At 48.1% G+C, this 19,744-nt stretch overlaps 1 protein-coding gene across 2 annotated transcripts in view; it reads right to left on the bottom strand.

The window, feature by feature from the left end:
- LOC140388509 (SRSF protein kinase 3) overlaps positions 1-19,744 on the bottom strand; it is a 56,414-nt gene that overhangs the window by 10,542 nt on the left and 26,128 nt on the right. For both annotated transcript variants that reach the window (XM_072472822.1, XM_072472823.1), the window contains 5 exons: positions 19,615-19,721; positions 18,585-18,741; positions 13,945-14,045; positions 13,140-13,247; positions 4,317-4,386 (listed from right to left, as the gene is read on the bottom strand). In XM_072472822.1, the coding sequence (XP_072328923.1) occupies positions 4,317-4,386; positions 13,140-13,247; positions 13,945-14,045; positions 18,585-18,741; positions 19,615-19,721 (543 nt within the window). The remainder of the gene's footprint in view (positions 1-4,316; positions 4,387-13,139; positions 13,248-13,944; positions 14,046-18,584; positions 18,742-19,614; positions 19,722-19,744) is intronic.

Here is a 19,744-nt window from a genome sequence, read left to right as displayed (position 1 = left end):
TAAGTCTTGCCTCATCGCATCATAATTGCCTTTCCCCCAGATATAACTCTTGCCCTGAGGTATATACCTATCCCTTTACATCACTAAAGTAAACGTAATCGAATTGTGGTCACTATCACCAAAGTGCTCACCTACCTCCAAATCTAACACCTGTCCTGGTTCATGACCCAGTACCAAATCCAATATGGCCTCGCCTCTCGTTGGCCTATCTACATACTGTGTCAAGAAACCCTCCTGCACACATTGGACAAAAACGGACCCATCTAATGTATTCGAACTATAGCGTTTCCAGTCAATATTTGGAAAGTTGAAGTCCCCCCATAACAACTACCCTGTTACTTTCGCTCCTATCCAGAATCATCTTTGCAAACCTCTCCTCTACATCTCTGGAACTTTTCGGAGGCCTATAGAAACCCCCTAACAGGGTGACCTCTCCTTTCCTGTTACTAACCTCAGCCCATACTACCTCAGTAGACGAGTCCTCATCAAACATCCTTTCTGCCACCGTAATACTGTCCTTGACTAACAATGCCACCCCTCTCCCTCTTTTACCACCTTCCCTGAGCTTACTGAAATATCTAAATCTCGGCACCTGCAACAACCATTCCTGTCCTTGCTCTATCCATGTCTCCGAAATGGCCACAACATCGAAGTCCCTGGTACCAACCCATGCCGCAAGTTCACCCACCTTATTCCGGATGCTCCTGGCATTGAAGAAGACACACTTTAAACCACCTTCCTGCCTGCCGGTACACTCCTGCAACTTTGAAACCTTACTCATGCCCACACTACTCTCAACCTCCTGTATACTGGAGCTACAATTCAGGTTCCCAATCCCCTGCTGAACTAGTTTAAACCCTCCCGAAGAGCACTAGTAAATTTCCCCCCCAGGATATTGGTACCCCTCTGGTCCAGGTGTTGACTGTTTGTAGAGGTCCCACCGACCCCAGAATGAGCCCCAATTATCCAGAAATCTGAAACCCTCCCTCCTGCACCATCCCTGTAGCCACGTGTTCAACTCCTCTCTCACCCTATTCCTCATTTCGCTAGCACGTGGCACGGGTAACAACCCAGAGATAATAACTCTGTTTGTCCTAGATCTAGGTTTCCACCCTAGCTCCCTGAATTCCTGCCTTACATCCCTATCCCTACCTATGTCGTTGGTACCTATGTGGACCACGACTTGGGGCTTCTCCCCCTCCCCCTTAAGGATCTCGAAAACACGATCCGAGACATCACGCACCCTGGCACCTGGGAGGCAACACACCAACCGCGAGTCTCTCTCGTTCCCACAGGATCTCCTATCTATCCCCTTAACTATGGAGTCTCCAATGACTAATGCTCTACTCCTCTCCCCCCCTTCCCTTCTGAGCAACAGGGACAGACTCTGTGCCAGAGATCTGTACCCCATGGCTTACCCCTGGTAAGTCCCTCCCCCCAACAGTATCCAAAGCGATATACTTATTACTAAGGGGAACAAACACAGGGGATCCCTGTACTGACTACTTCCTCCCAGCCCCGCTCACCGTCACCTATCTATCTTTAGTCTTTGGAGTAACTACATCCCTGAAGCTTCTATCTATAACCACCTCTGCCTCCCGAATGATCCAAAGTTCATCCAGCCCCAGCTCCAGTTCCCTAACGAGGTTTCTGAGGAGCTGGAGATGGGTGCACTTCCACAGATGAAATCAGCAGGGACACTGACGGAGTCAATGAGGCGTCCCTCACCTCAAACATTCTGCAGGAGGAACATTGCACTACCTTCCCTGCCATCCCCTCTAGGTAAAAAAAAAAGAAGAAAGAAAGAGCTTACCTGTTATTCACTCTACCCCTTAGGTTAAAGAAGGTGGAAAGGTGGGGGACACTACAAGTGTAGTGTCCAGGGTTTAGAAACTGCCCCGCTTAAATACAGGTAAAAATAAAACACTTAACTGCGCCCCACACGAAAACAGCAATCAGCTGTTATGGGCCTGCACAAACAACTTAAATCTTTACTACTTACCCAGCAGTCACTCTGTCCTCACTCCCACTGGATTCAGCTGGAAACTCCCTACAGTAAGTTTTAAAAAATTTACTCCCCTTCTCAGCAAGCACTCACTCAGCAATCACTGTGCCCCGCACGATAACACCTCAGGGAAAAGAAAAACTACTTACCAGTCATCAGCCAATCACTTACCTGCAGGCTGTGACGTCACGGTTCAACTTCTTTCTACTTCTACCTGCCCTCGAGCCTTCCTCTCGGCTGGGATCCTTACAGCGGTTGCCTCTGCTGGATGATTTCAGAGGGCATTTGAGAGTCAACCACATTGCTGTGGGTCTGGAGTCACATATAGGCCGGAGTAGGTGAGGATAGCAAATTTCCTTCCCCAAAAGAACACTAATGAACCAGATGGGTTTTTACGACAATCGATAATGGTTGTTTCATGGTCATCATTGGACTTTAATTCCAGATTTTCATTGAATTCAATTTTTCACCATCTGCTGAGGCGGGATTTGAACCTGTATCTCCTGATCTGGAATTTTGCTCTGATTACTAGTCCAGTTATAATACCACCCCACCCCTGCTACCGTGAAATCTGTTAACATCACAAACCATTTTGTGTTTTAACTGTCAATTTAAAAAAAAACTTATTTCCTTTCCCCTTGCCATATCCGAGTACAATCCTTCTAAACCAAGGGTGTCACCTAATCTCAGATTTCTGCTAATGTTGCTGCCATGCTACTGGCTGCTAAAAGGTTCCTCAAAAAGTGGGCCAAGTTGGTTCACTCTTTAACATTTTTGCCTCCCAACGGGAATTATCTCCATGCAAAAGCATTACTGAGACAGGGAACATTACCTCAGAAATCTTGAAGGTAAATCTGCATTTTGTCTCTCCATGACTCAATGAGTTGGATCTTTTGTGGATTAGGTCATCTGCATAGTGAATAAATCTATCCAATGACTGGCTAAATAGGCGTCTAACTGTCAGAAGGAAGCACACTTTATGCTACTGGACACAAGGGAACAGAATAAATTATAGAACCTATGTAACTGGGTCAATCATCTCACTTGTGGTATGAACCTATTATTGAGAATTCTGTTCAATGTGGGTTAGTGAGGGATATCTCATTTTTGTGAAATCTTTTGCAAAGCAAGTGATGTCTGCCGTGGCAATTTGATATTTTCCACATTTTGCACCCAATATCAACATAACACATTAAAAATTCAGGAATAAGAGTTAATCCTTTCTTTCCAATGCCCTATCAGACACTCCCCAGTTCATGAACATCGAGGGCCGAAGGGCCTGTTCTGTGCTGTACTGTTCTATGTTCTATGTTCTCTGTTATGCAAAGTTTAAGAAGCAGTGTCCTTCTACACTGTTCACTGTTACTCTAGTCCGCCTCATGGATAATCTATCAATTTCCAGGACCAGCCTTTCTGATTAACTCTCTGAAATGCATTTAATATAAAAATATAGAGATAGCCAAGGTGTTTCAGCTATGTTCCTGCCTGATTTATGGCAGGACAGTAGCAGAAGTGTTGCAAATTTTGAATATATTTAATATATATATTATATATAACAATGTGCATTGTGTCAAAATGCTTTACGGAATGAACTATATTGACAATTCGGTGCCTATTGATATGTAGACAAATACAACAGCCATCCATATCAACCCTGTCAAACAACCCAATAATCAAATAAATTACTAGGTTATCTTGCCGAAATGTTGGCCAGGGTATCACTGTGACTCCATTTCAGTGTTTCAGTGTTTTGGAATGGTATGACCAAGGACCATGTCATGCCAGTTCCCTTACCAAGCGATGGTTTGTGTGTTTATGTTGGAACGCCACAGATGATGGTGAGAAATTACCTTTGCAGAAGAGCAGAGAAGATACAAGGCTATGGGGAGAGAGAGAAGGAGAGAGAGAAAGAGAGAGAGAGAGACACCATGGCAGGGAGATTAGATTAGGATTGCTCTGTCAATGTCTAAACACCAGGACATGATTGATCTCTTCTGAACTATACACCTCTATGGCTCTGAAAAAGGTAGTCGATTTCCTTTACCCTTCCAACATATATACTGTAAACTGTCCACATCTCAACCCTTACCAACATATAAGGAATGAGGAATGAAGAGGAAGATTGGCGAAGATACCATTTTTAACACATTGATAATTGTTGTCTAGGTGTTACTAAGCAGCAGAATATGAAGGTATTGGTCTGTCATCTTGAATTCCATACTGTTCACTGATGACAATCACTTTCAATGTTACACAAGTGAAATTGCAGTTTGTCAGTTGCATCTGCTGTGTTAGAAGATGGCTCCCTTACCCTCATCTTGGGAGAAGGTCTTTCCAGGTCGCGGGTCAAACAGGTACTCACCTGTTGCCAGTTCGAAGGCCTGTGCATGTAAAAAGAGAGAGAGGCCATTTCCTGGTCATGTTACTAATGGAATGAAATCCAATAACATTTCACACTCAGTAAGTTATAGATCGTAAAACAGTGAAGATAATAGACCCCCGTGGGGACAGCAGGACAAATGTTAGTGACACAGTGCCTGAAGGATTAGCAGAAGTAATTTGTGAACTTCTGTTTCCCAAAATTTAGTGGATGCGGCTTCACAGGTTTGCTCCACCATGGAGTATTCTGCCTGCAATTTTCTTTCCCTAAGCTGGGCTTGTCTAAAGGAGTATCTACAGAGAGAGGAAGAAAACGTAGAAAGAGTGAATTTACCACAATGGGCCAAATGGTCTCTTTCTGTGCTGTAATGTTCCTATGGGTGGAATGTGATGCTCACTTCGGAGGTGAGTTTAGAGGGGGTGGGCGGAGGGCTGTTAGATCCAGCTGGAGGTTGGGGAATGGGGCACCCATCATCTTCCTGACTCCCCCTATCATGCTTCAAATGGGAAGGGTGGCATTCCCGCTTCGAGGCCAATTGAGACCCTCAATTAGCCATTTAACACCCTTATCTCATCGCCACTGGCATCGAACCAGTGGCGGATGAGGAAATCACCATCTTTGGAGGCCAACCATTGTCATGATATGCAAACATGCAGCTAATGAACACATAGAATAGGACACGACCAATGAGCAATCAGGACACTCAGGGGTGGTATCTCAGTATAAAAGGGATGAGACACTCACACCCCGCCTCTTTCCACAGACCAACATCTACAGAGTGAGACAGGGTGTATCCTCAGCATCACACCCCAGCACGTGGCTTAGAGCAAGGCTGGTTCAGTCAGACTGAGTTCCTACATTTAGATTAGCAGAAAGTCGAACTCATTGAGAACTGTGCTAATAGTTCAATAAAACACATTGAACTCACTTCAAAGTCTGGAGCATCTTTTACTCAAAACTGCATCAAGTGGCAGCTTTTGTTATTCCAAATTACATAACACAACATGATACCAGGAGTCTGTTCAATCTAGTTAGTTCAACTCAGCAAGATCCGTGACGACCAGCAAATGTATACCGGCACAATGGAAAAGATTCAGGCTCCTCACCAGCTCAGGGCCTCCGGCAATCTTAGTGCCAACTGGCGGACTTCAAGTAGAAATTTCAGCTTTACATCGAAGCATCAGACCTCAATGGTGCGTCTGATGCACGGAAGATAGCTCTTTTCCTCACCACAGTGGGTGATCACGCCTTGGAAATATTCAACTCCTTTCACTTCGCTGAAGACCAGGACAAGACAAAGTTTCAGACCATCTTGGACAAGTTTGACAGCCACTGTGAAGTGGACACCAACAAAATCTTCGAGCGCTACATATTCAAGCAGCGATTGCAAGGTAAAGACGAATCCTTCAACTCATATTTAACTAACCTTCGACTGCTAGCGCAATCCTGCAACTTCGGTGACATCACTGACTCCATGATCAGAGACCAAATCGTTTTTGGAGTTCACTCTGATCCTCTGAGAGAGCAGTTGCTGAAGATCAAGCATACGACCTTGCCAGTCGCGACTGAAACATGCACAGTGCATGAGCACACTGAAAATCGCTATCCCCAGTACAAAACGGCAGAAAATGATAAACTAGCCTCCCACGCGGCGGCGAGTGTGCAGGCCATCCCCCGGATGCAGCGCCTCGACAGTGACGAAAGCGGCCATTTTGCACGCTCTTCCCGGGGCCCGACGCATGCATGATGCGAACGGGATAACGAAGCGGCCGAAACCTGCACTGCGCAGGTGCAGACGTCTGAGAACCGCACTGCGCATGTGCAACGACGCACGGAGCATCAGGACGCCGACGTCATGACGTGTTCGAACTGTGGCACCACCCATTTAAAGAAACACTGCCCTGCAAGAGGCAGACCTGTTTAAACTGCGGGAAGCCAGGCCACTATGCAGCCCTGTGCAGATCTGCACCACCAGTCAGGAGCCAGCGCTCCCAATTCCGACGACGGCGCACCCAGAGTGTGCAACAACGCCTCCAGGATTCTGATCCTGGCAGTGCAACGGATCCAGATGCTGAATGCCTGGACAATGCCTACCGTGTGGGCATTATTACAAAGTGTGAATATGCCACATCAGACACATCGCAAGTCCAATCAATCCTAGCTGTGGATTCCGAGGACGAATGGCAAGCAGTTGTGAAGGTCACCCACTGTCCCATCCAGTTCAAGCTGGACACAGGTGCCTCTGCCAACCTCCTCTCACAGGCATTCTTCAGATGCATTAAAAAGCCCCCCAAGGTCCTTCCAGCTGCCTGCAAGCTCCTGGATAACAATGGGAATGCCATCACGGCACTGGGATCCTGCCATCTGCATGTATCCAACTGACACACAAAAGCATGGTTACGCTTTGAAATTGTTAAGCCGGACAGGGCATCCCTACTAGGTGTGCACCCCTGCAAGTAGCTGAACCTCATTCAAAGAGTTTACACCACGACATCCTCCCTTGTGTATCTTCAGGCCGGCATCAACGACATCCTTGCCCAGTATCCAGATGTTTTCGATGGGATGGGCACGCTGCCGTATCGATACAAGATTCTGCTACGGCCTGATGCCAAGCCAGTGGTCCACGCACCACGACGAGTCCCTGCTCCACTGAGAAAGTGGGTGAAGGCACAGCTCAAGGATCTTCAGCAAAAAGGCATCATATCCAATGTCACCGAACCGACTGACTAGGTCAGCTCAATGGTGTGCGTAAAGAAGCCTTCTGGGGACCTGCGCATCTGCATTGATCCCAAGGATCTCAATAAGAATATCATGCGGGTACAGCACCCCAACCCGAAGCGGGAGGAACTCACAAGTGAGATGGCACATGCGCGCTTCTTCACCACATTGGCTGCATCACAGGGATTTTGGCAAATCAAGCTGGAAGAGTCCAGCAGAAAGCTCTGCACCTTCAACACACCTTTTGGCGGATACTGCTACAATCGCATGCCATTTGGCATCATGGAGCAGATGATGGAAGGCATTGAAGGGGTTCGTGTGTACGTGGACAACATAATCATATGACCCCTGAAGAACATGCCAACGGCCTAAAGTTAAACAGGTCCAAATGTTGTTTTGGCACATCGATGTCAAGTTCCTAGGCGACAAGGGGCGGGATTTTCCGGGAATCGGCGGGGCGGGCAGAAACGGCGCAGTGGAGTGGCGGGAACCACTCCGGCGTCGGGCCGCCCCAAAGGTGCGGAATCCTCCGCACCTTCAGGGGCTAGGCCCGCTCCGGGGTGGTTGGCGCCCCGCCGCCCGGCGGGATAGGGGCCTGGCATCACGCCAACCGGCGGCGAAGGGTCTCCGCCAGCTGGCGTGAGTCGGCGCATGCTCGGGAGCGCCAACGCGTGCTGGCATCATCCTCGCACATGCGCACATGGAGTCACTTCCGCACCAGGAATGGCGGATGACCACGGCCTCCGGTGCAGAAGGAAATGAGTGCCCCCATGGCACAGGCCCTCCCGTGGATCGATGGGCCCCGACCGCGGGCCAGGCCACCGTGGGGGCACATCCTGGGGCCAGATCCCCTGCCAGCCCCCAGGAACCCCGGAGCCGCCGTCAGGTCCCGCCGGTAAGGGACCAACTCCAATTTACCAAAGGGCGGGACTTTGGCCCATCGCAGGCCAGAGAATCCGGACAGTCCCGAGGCCAATTGAGTTGCGCCGGACCCCGCCATTCTCCGAGGCGGGCGGCACGACTCACGCCATGCCGGTTTTTGGGGGGCGGGAGAATTGGGAGGACAGCCGGGGCGGGATTCACGCTGACCCCGGCAATTCTCCCTCCCGGCGGGGGGTCGGAGAATCCTGCCCCAGATCTCACAGCATGGTGTGCGCCCGGACACAGACAAAATCAAGGCCATCGAGGCGATGAAGGTCCCTGAGGGCAAAAAGGCGGTGCTTCGCTTCTTGGGTGTGGTCAATTTTCTGGGCAAGTTCATTCCAAACATGGCCACACAGACCATGACCACGCAACCTGGTGAAAAAGTCAACTGGCTTTGAGTGGAAGGCGGCACACCAGACAGAGTGGCTGGAGCTGAAAGCCAAGCTCACCACTGCACCAGTCCTGGCATTCTTTGACCCGGACCGGGACACAAAGATATCTACAGCTACAATATCACAGAATATCATAGAATTTACAGTGCAGAAGGAGGCCATTCGGCCCATCGAGTCTGCACCGGCTCTTGGAAAGAGCACCCTACCCAAGGTCAACACCTCCACCCTATCCCCATAACCCAGTAACCCCACCCAACACTAAGGGCAATTTTGGACACTAAGGGCAATTTATCATGGCCAATCCACCTAACCTGCACATACGAGTCAGGATGGCATTGGTGCGATGTTGCTTCAACGAGATGACACATCATATTGGCACCAGTAGCCTACGCATCAAGGGCGATGACGCCCACTGAAACCAGATATGCACAGATTGAGAAGGAGTGCTTGGGTCTTCTCCCCGGCATCCTCAAATTTCATGATTCTGTCTACGGCCTGCCGACATTCACCGTCGAGACGGATCATAGGCCTCTGGTCCACATCATCCACAAGGACCTGAACGACATGGCGCCTTGGTTGCAGAAAATCCTGCTTAAAGTTAGGGGGTATGACTTCAACTTGATGTACACACCTGGCAAGGAGCTCATCATCGCTGATACATTGTCCCGCTCCGTCACCTCGCCCAGTGAGCCGCTGGAGATCATCCAGCACATCGAATCGCAGGTGCAACTGTGAGCTATCACTCTCCCGGAGACAGATGAGAAGGTAGTTCTCACCCGTAATGAGACAGCCAAGGACCCCCTCTTGCAGCACGTCATCCACAACCTCACCAATGGCTGGCAGAAAGGGCAGTGCCCACAGTTTTACAATGTGAAGGACGACCTGACGGTGATTGATGGTATCCTCCTCAAGCTGGACCGGATTGTCATTCCGCTCAGTCTCCAGAGCATGGTGCTGCGCCAGATTCATGAGGGACACCTGGGCATCGAGAAGTGCAGACGCAGAGCCCGGCAAGCTGTCTACTGGCCCAGCAACAGCCAGGACATCACGAACATGGTCCTGAACTGTGCTACCTGTCAGCGGTTCCAGCCAGCGCAGAGCAAGGAGACTCTCCAGCAGCATGACATTGTGACCGCTCCGTGGTCAAAGGTTAGCATCGACCTCTTTCATGCAAATGGTTGCGACTCCGTATTGATCATCGACTATTTCTTGAATTACCCTGAGGTGCTGAAGCTCCTGGACCTCACCTCTCGGACTGTCATCAAAGCCTGTAAGGAGACGTTCTCAAGGCATGGCATCCCAATCACCGTCATGAGCGACAATGGCCCGTGCTTTAACAGTCGAGAATGGTCCACGTTTGCCAGGTCATACAATTTCCAACATGTCACCTCCAGTTCGCACTATCCGCAGACCAATGGAAAAGTCGAGAAAGGGGTGCACACTGTGAAACAGCTCATCTGCAAGGCCGCGGACTCTGCTTCCGACATATACCTTGCACTGCTCGCGTACAGAGCGACTCCATTGTCCACTGGCATGTCGCCGGCTCAACTCCTGATGAACAGGGACCTGCGGACGACGCTTCCAGCCATACACCTGCCCGACCTGGATCACTTCCCGGTGCTGCAGAAGATGCAGCAGCTCAGAGACCGTCAAAAGCAGGGCTATGATGCCCATGCCACCGATCTGGCCGTGCTATCCCCGGCAGACACTGTCAGGATCCAGATACCGGATGGTGGGTGGTCTGTCCCGGCTGTCGTTGTTCGACAGGCCGCAGCCCACTCTTATGTTGTACGTATGGCTGATGGCTCCATCTTGTGAAGGAATCGATGGGCACTGCGCAAAGTTGCCTACCCGCAACCGACTTTCTCCTCCATTTCCATATGTTGAATTGCCACCTCCTGATACCTCGCACCACGAGGCAACCAGTCAGGCTTTCATCCCGCCTGACAAGGCGCCGTCGTCCCCTCCGCCACCTCCCCGGTGGTCGACCAGGATCAGATGCAAGCCTCAGAGACTGGACTTGTGAACGTTTGTTTTGTTTGCTCTGTTCTGTTGTCATCCGTCAGTCACGTTGGACAGACTCATTCACATGTAAATACATTCACATACGCCAACAAAACATAAAAAAAGAGGAGATGTCATGATATGCAAACATGCAGCTAATGAACACATAGAATAGGACACGACCAATGGGCAGCTAGAACACTCAGGGGTGGCATCTCACTATCAAAGGGATGAGGCACTCACACCCCACCTCTTTCCACAGACCAACATCTACAGAGTGAGACAGGGTGTATCCTCAGCATCACACCCCAGCACGTGGCTTAGAGCAAGGCTGGTTCAGTCAGACTGAGTTACTACATTTAGATTAGCACAGAGTCGAACTCGTTGAGAACTGTGCTAATAGTTCGATAAAACACATTGAACTCACTTCAAAGTCTGGAGCATCTTTTACTCAAAACTGCATCAAGTGGCAGCTTGTGTTATTCCAAATTACATAACACAACAACCATCTAATCCTATTGGGTTTGACAGAGGCATACCAGGGGGTAGAGTGCACCCCTCATTCATAGAATCATAGAATTTATAATGCAGAAGGAAGTCATTCAGCCCACCAAGTTCGCACTAGCCCCTGTAAACAGCACCCTATTTAAGCCCTATCCCCGTAACCCAGTAACCCGACCTAACCTTTTGGACACTAAGGGGCAATTCAGCATGGTCAATCCACCTAACCTGCACACCTCTGGACTGTGGGAGGAAACCTATCTCCCCACATGAACCCCATCCTGCCCAAAGTCACCTCTGTCTAGGGATCCATGCCCAATCTCTCCTACAGTCCTGAGTGGCCATCGGGCACTGCTGGTACAGGGGAGCTATCAGTCTCTGATTGGTTCCCAGCTCTTTAGGGTGAGATTTCCACCCTATTGAGGGCTTAATTGCATGGGAGGCCCAGTGTTGTCCAGGTAGGTGCCTGATTACCTTGTAATTGCGCAGGCCTCCCGGAGAGAAACGACACAGGGTTCCCACAGGGTTCGCCAATCAGTGGGCAAGAGCCATGTTGCATTCACTACATTCTGCCCTCTGTGGAACATCAGATTTAGGAGCAGGAATAGGGCATTTAGCCCTTCGAGCCTGCTCCTCCATTCAATAAGATCATGGCTGATCTGGCTGTGTCTCAATTCCACTTTCCTGTCTACCCTCCATAACTCCCTGAATCCCTTGTCTATCAAAGATCTGTCTAACTCTGCTTTGAATACATTTAATGGCCCAATGTCCACTGCTTTCTGGGTTAGAGAATTCCACAGACTAACAGCTCTTTGAGAGAAAATATTCTCCTCATATCCGCCTTAAACAGTAGATCTTTTGTTCTTAAGCTGTCTCCTGGTTCTAGTGTCTCCCACAAGTGGAAACATCCTCCTGGTATCCACCCTATCAAATCCCCTCAGGATCTTACATGTTTCAATGAGATCACCTCTCATTCCTCGAAATTCCAATGGGTATAATCCCAGCCTGCTCAACCTTTCTTCATCGGATAAGCCCCACTTCCCAGGAATGAGGTGAGTGCACCTTCCCTGAACTGCTCTGTACTGCTTACTCTAATTTTGTCTTGCGATACACTTCAAAAGAACCGGTGGCAGAAGCTAGATCAGCTGCATTCTCCTCAGTCAGAGAATTGTGCTGGGCGTGAGAAGCTCCCTACTTCACTGGCTTTGTTTCCATGGCACCAGTGACATTAGGCTCACCATTCCGTGTCACTCTGCAGCAGTGGAATGGATTTGATCAATTTGGCATGCACTACTTTAAATAATTTAAAATGAAATCTAAAAAGTAAGCTATGTTTTTAATTGTCCACTCCACCACCGCCCCCCCGTCCCCCCCACTTTTCCCTGATCTTCTCTATTTTTGCTCCTCATTGGATGTCGACAAACTGCATTCCCCTGCACACAGAAATCTAAGGAGAAACCTTCCCTCACCCCTCTGAGCTTGGCAGCAGGGGGTCAGTGAACTCAGCCAGGTGGATTTACACCTTTAGCCAAGGCTTTATCCCAATGTCCTTAAGTTCTGAGGAAGAGCTTTTCCTCCACTCAGCACCTCATCTTCAGAGCACATCCGAGATCAGGAATTGAATGCAAAACAAACACATTTCCAAGGCCCACGTCTATATACATTGCACACATTCCAAATAGAATGTGATTTGGGATTCAGGCACTCCTTTTTTACTTCTTAAATAAGTTTAGAGTACCCAATTCATTTTTTCCAATTAAGGGGAAATTTAGCGTGGCCAATCCACCTACCCTGCACATCTTTGGGTTGTGGGGGCAAAACCCACGCAAACACGGGGAGAATGTGCAAACTCCACACGGACAGTGACCCAGAGCCAGGATCGAACCTGGGACCTCGGCGCCGTGAGGCAGCAGTGCTAACCCACTGCACCACCGTGCTGCCCTGACTCAGGTACTCCTAATGAGGAGGACTCTAACTTGAATAATTTGCAAGGCTTTAGTGAGCATTGAAAACATTTTGAACACAGGCTACTGGCACTCGGAGGTTGCTGAGAGCTATAGGTGCAGAATAGGCTTCAGATTAACAGGTGTGGCCCTTAAATTACTGGCCCATATAGTTCATTGTGCAGAATCTCACCTACGTGTCACAGCAATGAGCGCCATCAAATGGTATGTCACAGAAACTGAAGAGTTGGAAGCATTGCCACATTTCCTACCATGCAGGCCGTGCTCCATATGTCAGCAGAAGACCCATAGCCAGCTCCAAGAATGGCCTCCAGTGCACGATACTGCCTGGTCTGAATCTCTTCTGAAACATGCCTAAACTGGAACAAAGACAAGAGACAAATGATTTGCAACCTTACACAAAACCTTGTTTATTTGCCACCAAACAAGGTTTTCTATGACGCAAATCATTCCTACTACTCAGTGTAGGATGATGAATGTTGTATCTTGTGAGTGATTTTAGCATTTTGGGAGCAGTTCAAATGGTTTATAAATTAATTAGATATCCAAATCTGATTATACTTTATCATCATCCGCTTATGGATCAAGTCGAGTCTGAGTAAGATCTGCAGCAAAATTCTCTGTGCAATTCCAGGCAATCTATTGCAGGGATGTGTAATATAAAGCTACTATTCCACTACTCCAAATGGTGCCACAAGGAAACCTCCCGAAACTACACGTTGAGCCCATACAGCTTTTCAGTAGATGCAAAATGACTTTGGATCTCCTCCCCGAATGCAAGTTCCTCGCAATCACTCTGTTCATGCATGAGCTTCACTTCAGCAAAGCGGAAGAGAATGTGTTTTGTTTTCGAAGTAAGGGGACAGGGAAAGTCATTTTTGTGGCTCACTATGGAGATGGGAGGTGAGGGAGGTGGGTGAAATTTTGATCCAGCATTAGACTCATTTCGCAGAGAGAACGAGTACTCCACCCCCTAGTCTATAAAATCCAGCCTTTGCACAAAATACAATCTCAGTAATGCTGCATCCCAACATTCCACGGCAGAATGGAACTCACCGCCCAGCAGCCACTTCCCAGGTCCACGATCTTTATGCTTATATCTTCAGCATGGTTAGGATCCATGGGGTTCAGAAGTGATTTTTCGGCTTGGAATACCTCTGAGAACAATGACAAAAATCCAAGTCAGCTAAAAGGAGATTTGAAATCTGCTCAGACTTGGAGCATTTCCTAACATTATTATTGTGCCCTAAGTGATCAGCGTTTGACTAATGCTAGTCCAGGCCAGCTGTATTTTGAGCAATTTGCACCAGTAACAAACGATTGGAGGATGAAAGCTATGGATTCTTTAGCAGAATGCCAGGCTGGGCAATATAGTTTTGTTTTATAAAAAAAACCGGTCAAAATAGAACATAGAACATGGAACATTACAGCGCAGTACAGGCCTTTCGGCCCTCGATCTTGCGCCGACCTGTGAAACCACTCTAAAGCCCATCTACACTATTCCCTTATCGTCCATATGTCTATCCAATGACCATTTGAATGTCCTTAGTGTTGGCGAGTCCACTACTGTTGCAGGCAGGGCATTCCACGCCCTTACTACACTCTGAGTAAAGAATCTACCTCTGACATCTGTCTTATATCTATCTCCCCTCAATTTAAAGCTATGTCCCCTCGTGCTAGACATCACCACCGAGGAAAAAGGCTCTCACTGTCCACCCTATCTAATCCTCTGATCATCTTGTATGCCTCAATTAAGTCACCTCTTAACCTTCTTCTCTCTAATGAAAACAGCCTCAAGTCCCTCAGCCTTTCATCATAAGATCTTCCCTCCATACCAGGCAACATTCAGGTAAATCTCCTCTGCTCCCTTTCCAATGCTTCCACATCCTTCCTATAATGTGGCGACCAGAATTGCATGTAATACTCCAAATGCGGCTGCACCAGAGTTTTGTACAGCTGCAACATGACCTCATGGCTCCGAAACTCAATCCCTCTACCAATAAAAGTTAACACACTGTATGTCTTCTTAACAACCCTTTCAACCTGGGTGGCAACTTTCAGGGATCTATGTACATGGACACCGAGATCTCTCTGCTCATCCACACTGCCAAGAATCTTACCATTAGCCCTGTACTCTGTCTTCTTGTTATTCCTTTCAAAATGAATCAGCTCACACTTTTCTGCATTAAACTCCATTTACCACGTCTCAGCCCAGCGCTGCAGCTTATCTATGTCCCTCTGTAACTTGTAACATCCTTCCACACTGTCCCCAACTCCACTGACTTGAGTGTCATCTGCAAATTTACTCACTCATCCTTCTACGCCATCCTCCAGGTCATTTATAAAAATGACAAACAGTAGTGGCCCCAAAACAGATCCTTGTGGTACACCACTAGTAACTGGACTCCAGTCTGAACATTTCCCATCAACCACCACCCTTTGTCTTCTTCCAGCTAGCCAATTTCTGATCCAAACTGCTAAATCACCCTGAATCCCATGCCTCCGTATTTTCTGCAGTAGCCTACCGTGGGGAACCTTATCAAACGCTTTACTGAAATCCATATACACCACATCAACTGCTTTACCCTCATCCACCTGTTTGGTTACCTTCTCAAAGAACTCAATAAGGTTTGTGAGGCACGACCTACCCTTCACAAAACCGTGTTGACTATCTCTAATCAAACTATTCCTTTCCAGATGATTATACATCCTATCCCTTATAAACCTTTCCAAGATTTTGCCTACAATAGAAGTAAGGCTCACTTATTTAAAGTTACCGGGGTTGTCTCTACTCCCCTTCTTGAACAAAGGGACAACATTTGCTATCCTCCAGTCTTCTGGCACTATTCCTGCTGACAAAGGTGACTTAAAGATCAAAGCCAAAGGCTCAGCAATCTCCTCCCTAGCTTCCCAGAGCATCCGGCCCAGTGGACTTATCTATTTTCACACTTTCCAGAATTGTTAACGCCTCCTCCTTATGAACCTCAAGCCCTTCTAGTCTAGTAGCCTGAATCTCAGTATTCTCCTCATAACATTGTCTTTTTCCTGTGTGAATACTGACAAAAAATATTCATTTAGCACCTCTCCTATCTCCTCGGACTCCACGCACAACTTCCCGCTACTGTCCTTGACTGGCCCTACTCTTACCCTAGTCATTCGTTTATTCCTGACATATCTATATAAATCTTTAGTGTTATTTTTGATCCTACTTGCCAAAGACTTCTCATGTCCCCTCCTGGCTCTTCTTAGCTCTCTCTTTAGGTCCTTCCTAGCTAACTTGTAACTCTCGAGTGCCCTAACTGAAACTTCATGTCTCATCTTTACATAAGCCTCCTTCTTCCTCTTGACAAGTGTTTCAACTGCTTTAGTAAACCACGGTTCCCTTGCTCGACCACTTCCTCCCTGCCTGACAGGTACATACTTATCAAGGACACGCAGTAGCTGTTCCTTGAACAAACTCCACATTTCCATTGTGCCCATCCCCTGCAGTTTTCCTCTCCATCCGATGCATCCTAAGTCTTGCCTCATCGCATCATAATTGCCTTTCCCCCAGATATAACTCTTGCCCTGCGGTATATACCTATCCCTTTCCATCATTAAAGTAAACGTAATCGAATTGTGGTCACTATCACCAAAGTGCTCACCTACCTCCAAATCTAACATCTGTCCTGGTTCATTACCCAGTACCAAATCCAATATGGCCTCGCCTCTCGTTGGCCTATCTACATACTGTTTCAGGAAACCCTCCTGCACACATTGGACAAAAATGGACCCATCTAAAGTACTCGAACTATAGCGTTTCCAGTCAATATTTGGAAAGTTAAAGTCCCCCATAACAACTACCCTGTTGCTTTCGATACTATCCAGAATCATCTTTGCAATCCTTTCCTCTACATCTCTGGAACTTTTCGGAGGCCAATAGAAAACCCCTAACACGGCGACCTCTCCTTTCCTGTTTCTAACCTCAGCCCATACTACCTGAGTAGACGAGTCCTCATCAAACGTCCTTTCTGCCACCGTAATACTGTCCTTGACTAACAATGCCACCCCTCTCCCTCTTTTACCACCTTCCCTGAGCTTACTGAAATATCTAAATCTCGGCACCTGCAACAACCATTCCTGTCCTTGCTCTATCCATGTCTCCGAAATGGCCACAACATCGAAGTCCCTGGTACCAACCCATGCCGCAAGTTCACCCACCTTATTCCGGATGCTCCTGGCATTGAAGAAGACACACTTTAAACCACCTTCCTGCCTGCCGGTACACTCCTGCAACTTTGAAACCTTACTCATGCCCACACTACTCTCAACCTCCTGTATACTGGAGCTACAATTCAGGTTCCCAATCCCCTGCTGAACTAGTTTAAACCCTCCCGAAGAGCACTAGTAAATTTCCCCCCCAGGATATTGGTACCCCTCTGGTCCAGGTGTTGACTGTTTGTAGAGGTCCCACCGACCCCAGAATGAGCCCCAATTATCCAGAAATCTGAAACCCTCCCTCCTGCACCATCCCTGTAGCCACGTGTTCAACTCCTCTCTCTCCCTATTCCTCATTTCGCTAGCACGTGGCACGGGTAACAACCCAGAGATAATAACTCTGTTTGTCCTAGATCTAGGTTTCCACCCTAGCTCCCTGAATTCCTGCCTTACATCCCTATCCCTACCTATGTCGTTGGTACCTATGTGGACCACGACTTGGGGCTTCTCCCCCTCCCCCTTAAGGATCCGGAAAACACGATCCGAGACATCACGCACCCTGGCACCTGGGAGGCAACACACCAACCGCGAGTCTCTCTCGTTCCCACAGAATCTCCTATCTATCCCCCTAACTATGGAGTCTCCAATGACTAATGATCTACTCCTCTCCTCCTTTCCCTTCTGAGCAACAGGGACAGACTCTGTGCCAGAGACCTGTACCCCCTGGCTTACTCCTGGTAAGTCCCCCCCCCCCCCGCAACAGTATCCAAAGCGGTATACATGTTACTAAGGGGAACGAGCACAGGGGATCCCTGTACTGACTGCTTCCTCCCAGCCCCTCTCACCACGGTAGCATTGTGGATAGCACAATTGTTTCACAGCTCCAGGGTCCCAGGTTCGATTTCACCTTGGGTCACTGTCTGTGCGGAGTCTGCACATCCTCCCCGTGTGTGCGTGGGTTTCCTCCGGGTGCTCCGGTTTCCTCCCACAGTCCAAAGTTGTGCAGGTTAGGTGGATTGGCCATGATAAATTGCCCTTAGTGTCCAAAATTGCCCTTAGTGTTGGTTGGGGTTACTGGGTTATGGGGATAGAGTGGAGGTGTTGACCTTGGGTAGGGTGCTCTTTCCAAGAGCCGGTGCAGACTCGATGGGCCGAATGGCCTCCTTCTGCACTGTAAATTCTATGATAATCACCCATCTATCTTTATTCTTCGGAGTAACTACATCCCTGAAGCTTCTATCTATGACCACCTCTGCCTCCTGAATGATCCGAAGTTCATCCAGCTCCAGCTCCAGTTCCCTAACGCGGTTTCTGAGGAGCTGGAGATGGGTGCACTTCCCACAGATGAAATCAGCAGGGACATTGACGGCGTCCCTCACCTCAAACATTCTGCAGGAGGAATAAATCAAGTATTTTGTGCTTTTGAGAACTTTGAATGAATTGTACTTCCAGGAACTCCACATGTGTTTTGTGGCATGTTACATCCTCAATGTCACTACCTGATGGTTTCAGAAGGGTTTCACCCATTCCCTGCTGCATAGAAGCCACCAATCGATTGAGGTACTCTTGGTTGACACACAGAAGGATATTCTCCGGTTTGATATCTGTGTGCAGGATGTTGCATTTTGTGTGTAGATAATTGAGACCTTGCAGAACCTGCCACGCGCAAACAGAGAGCAGCCAGTCAGTGAAATACTTCACGTGCATCATAAACCAGAACTGGGTGATTAGCCAATCAGATTCTTCTGTCGTCAGCCGTGGGGCACACTTTTGAAAGAGCAGATTAGATGGTTTCTGATACCATTGACTTTTTTTTCCATCACTACCTTACTTTAGGCTCCCCTAGTTTGATGGGGGAGTAATCGCTATGAGACAGTAGTGGTGATCTAAAAGTTGAGAGTACAAATGACTATTGTGAGGCCAAACAAGGACAATTAGGGATGGACAATAAATGTGGGATTGTCCACATTTTGAAAGCAAATAAAAAACAATCTAAGATGTCAGTTATGCAGAATATCTTGGGCTACAGTCTGTTCTGGATCTTGGTCCCAGAATCTATAAGCTGACATCTCAGTGGATAGTAATGAGTGGGGCAAGAGTAGGGCCTGTTCTGCTCCAGATTTTTCAGCAACCCATAATGATCTAAGCAGTGGCCTTCCCAACAAAAGGTACAAAACCATTCCTGTGGAATCAGGAGATGCTCCAAGTTTCAAGAGGATTTCCCAATCGCACACACTCCCTCTTCATTGCTCACTTAAAGTCCCCTCTTCCCCACTCCACCTACCGCCCAGAGTTAACTTCAGGCAACTGCTGGCCAGGCAAGTGGCTCAACATTCAGTTCTCAACAATGGTGGGCTGCCCGTGGAGACAAGACAGGTAGCTCACCCCTCCCAAAAACATTAATGAGACCTCAATGTTCAATTTCAGGCCTCGGGGTTGGGACAGGTGCTCAGAGAGTGTTGCTTACTTCAGGACCAAACACAGGCATAAAGGAAATCTTTGTCTCCCTGAAGATTCAGTCAATCTCACCTGTTGGATAATCCTTTTGACACAAGTCATGGGCAGTCCCTGCCGCTTTGACCTGAGAATCCACCGGTGAAGGTGGTCGCCCAGTAGTTCAATAACCAAGCACACATCTGGAGAAAGAGTGAAGGTTTGT

The sequence above is a fragment of the Scyliorhinus torazame genome, chromosome 13 (genome assembly GCF_047496885.1).
Source record: "Scyliorhinus torazame isolate Kashiwa2021f chromosome 13, sScyTor2.1, whole genome shotgun sequence".
NCBI classification, from domain to species: Eukaryota; Metazoa; Chordata; class Chondrichthyes; order Carcharhiniformes; family Scyliorhinidae; genus Scyliorhinus; species Scyliorhinus torazame.
The sequence above is the reverse complement of the archived record's forward strand: the minus strand, read 5'-3'. Positions and strand labels throughout refer to the sequence as shown.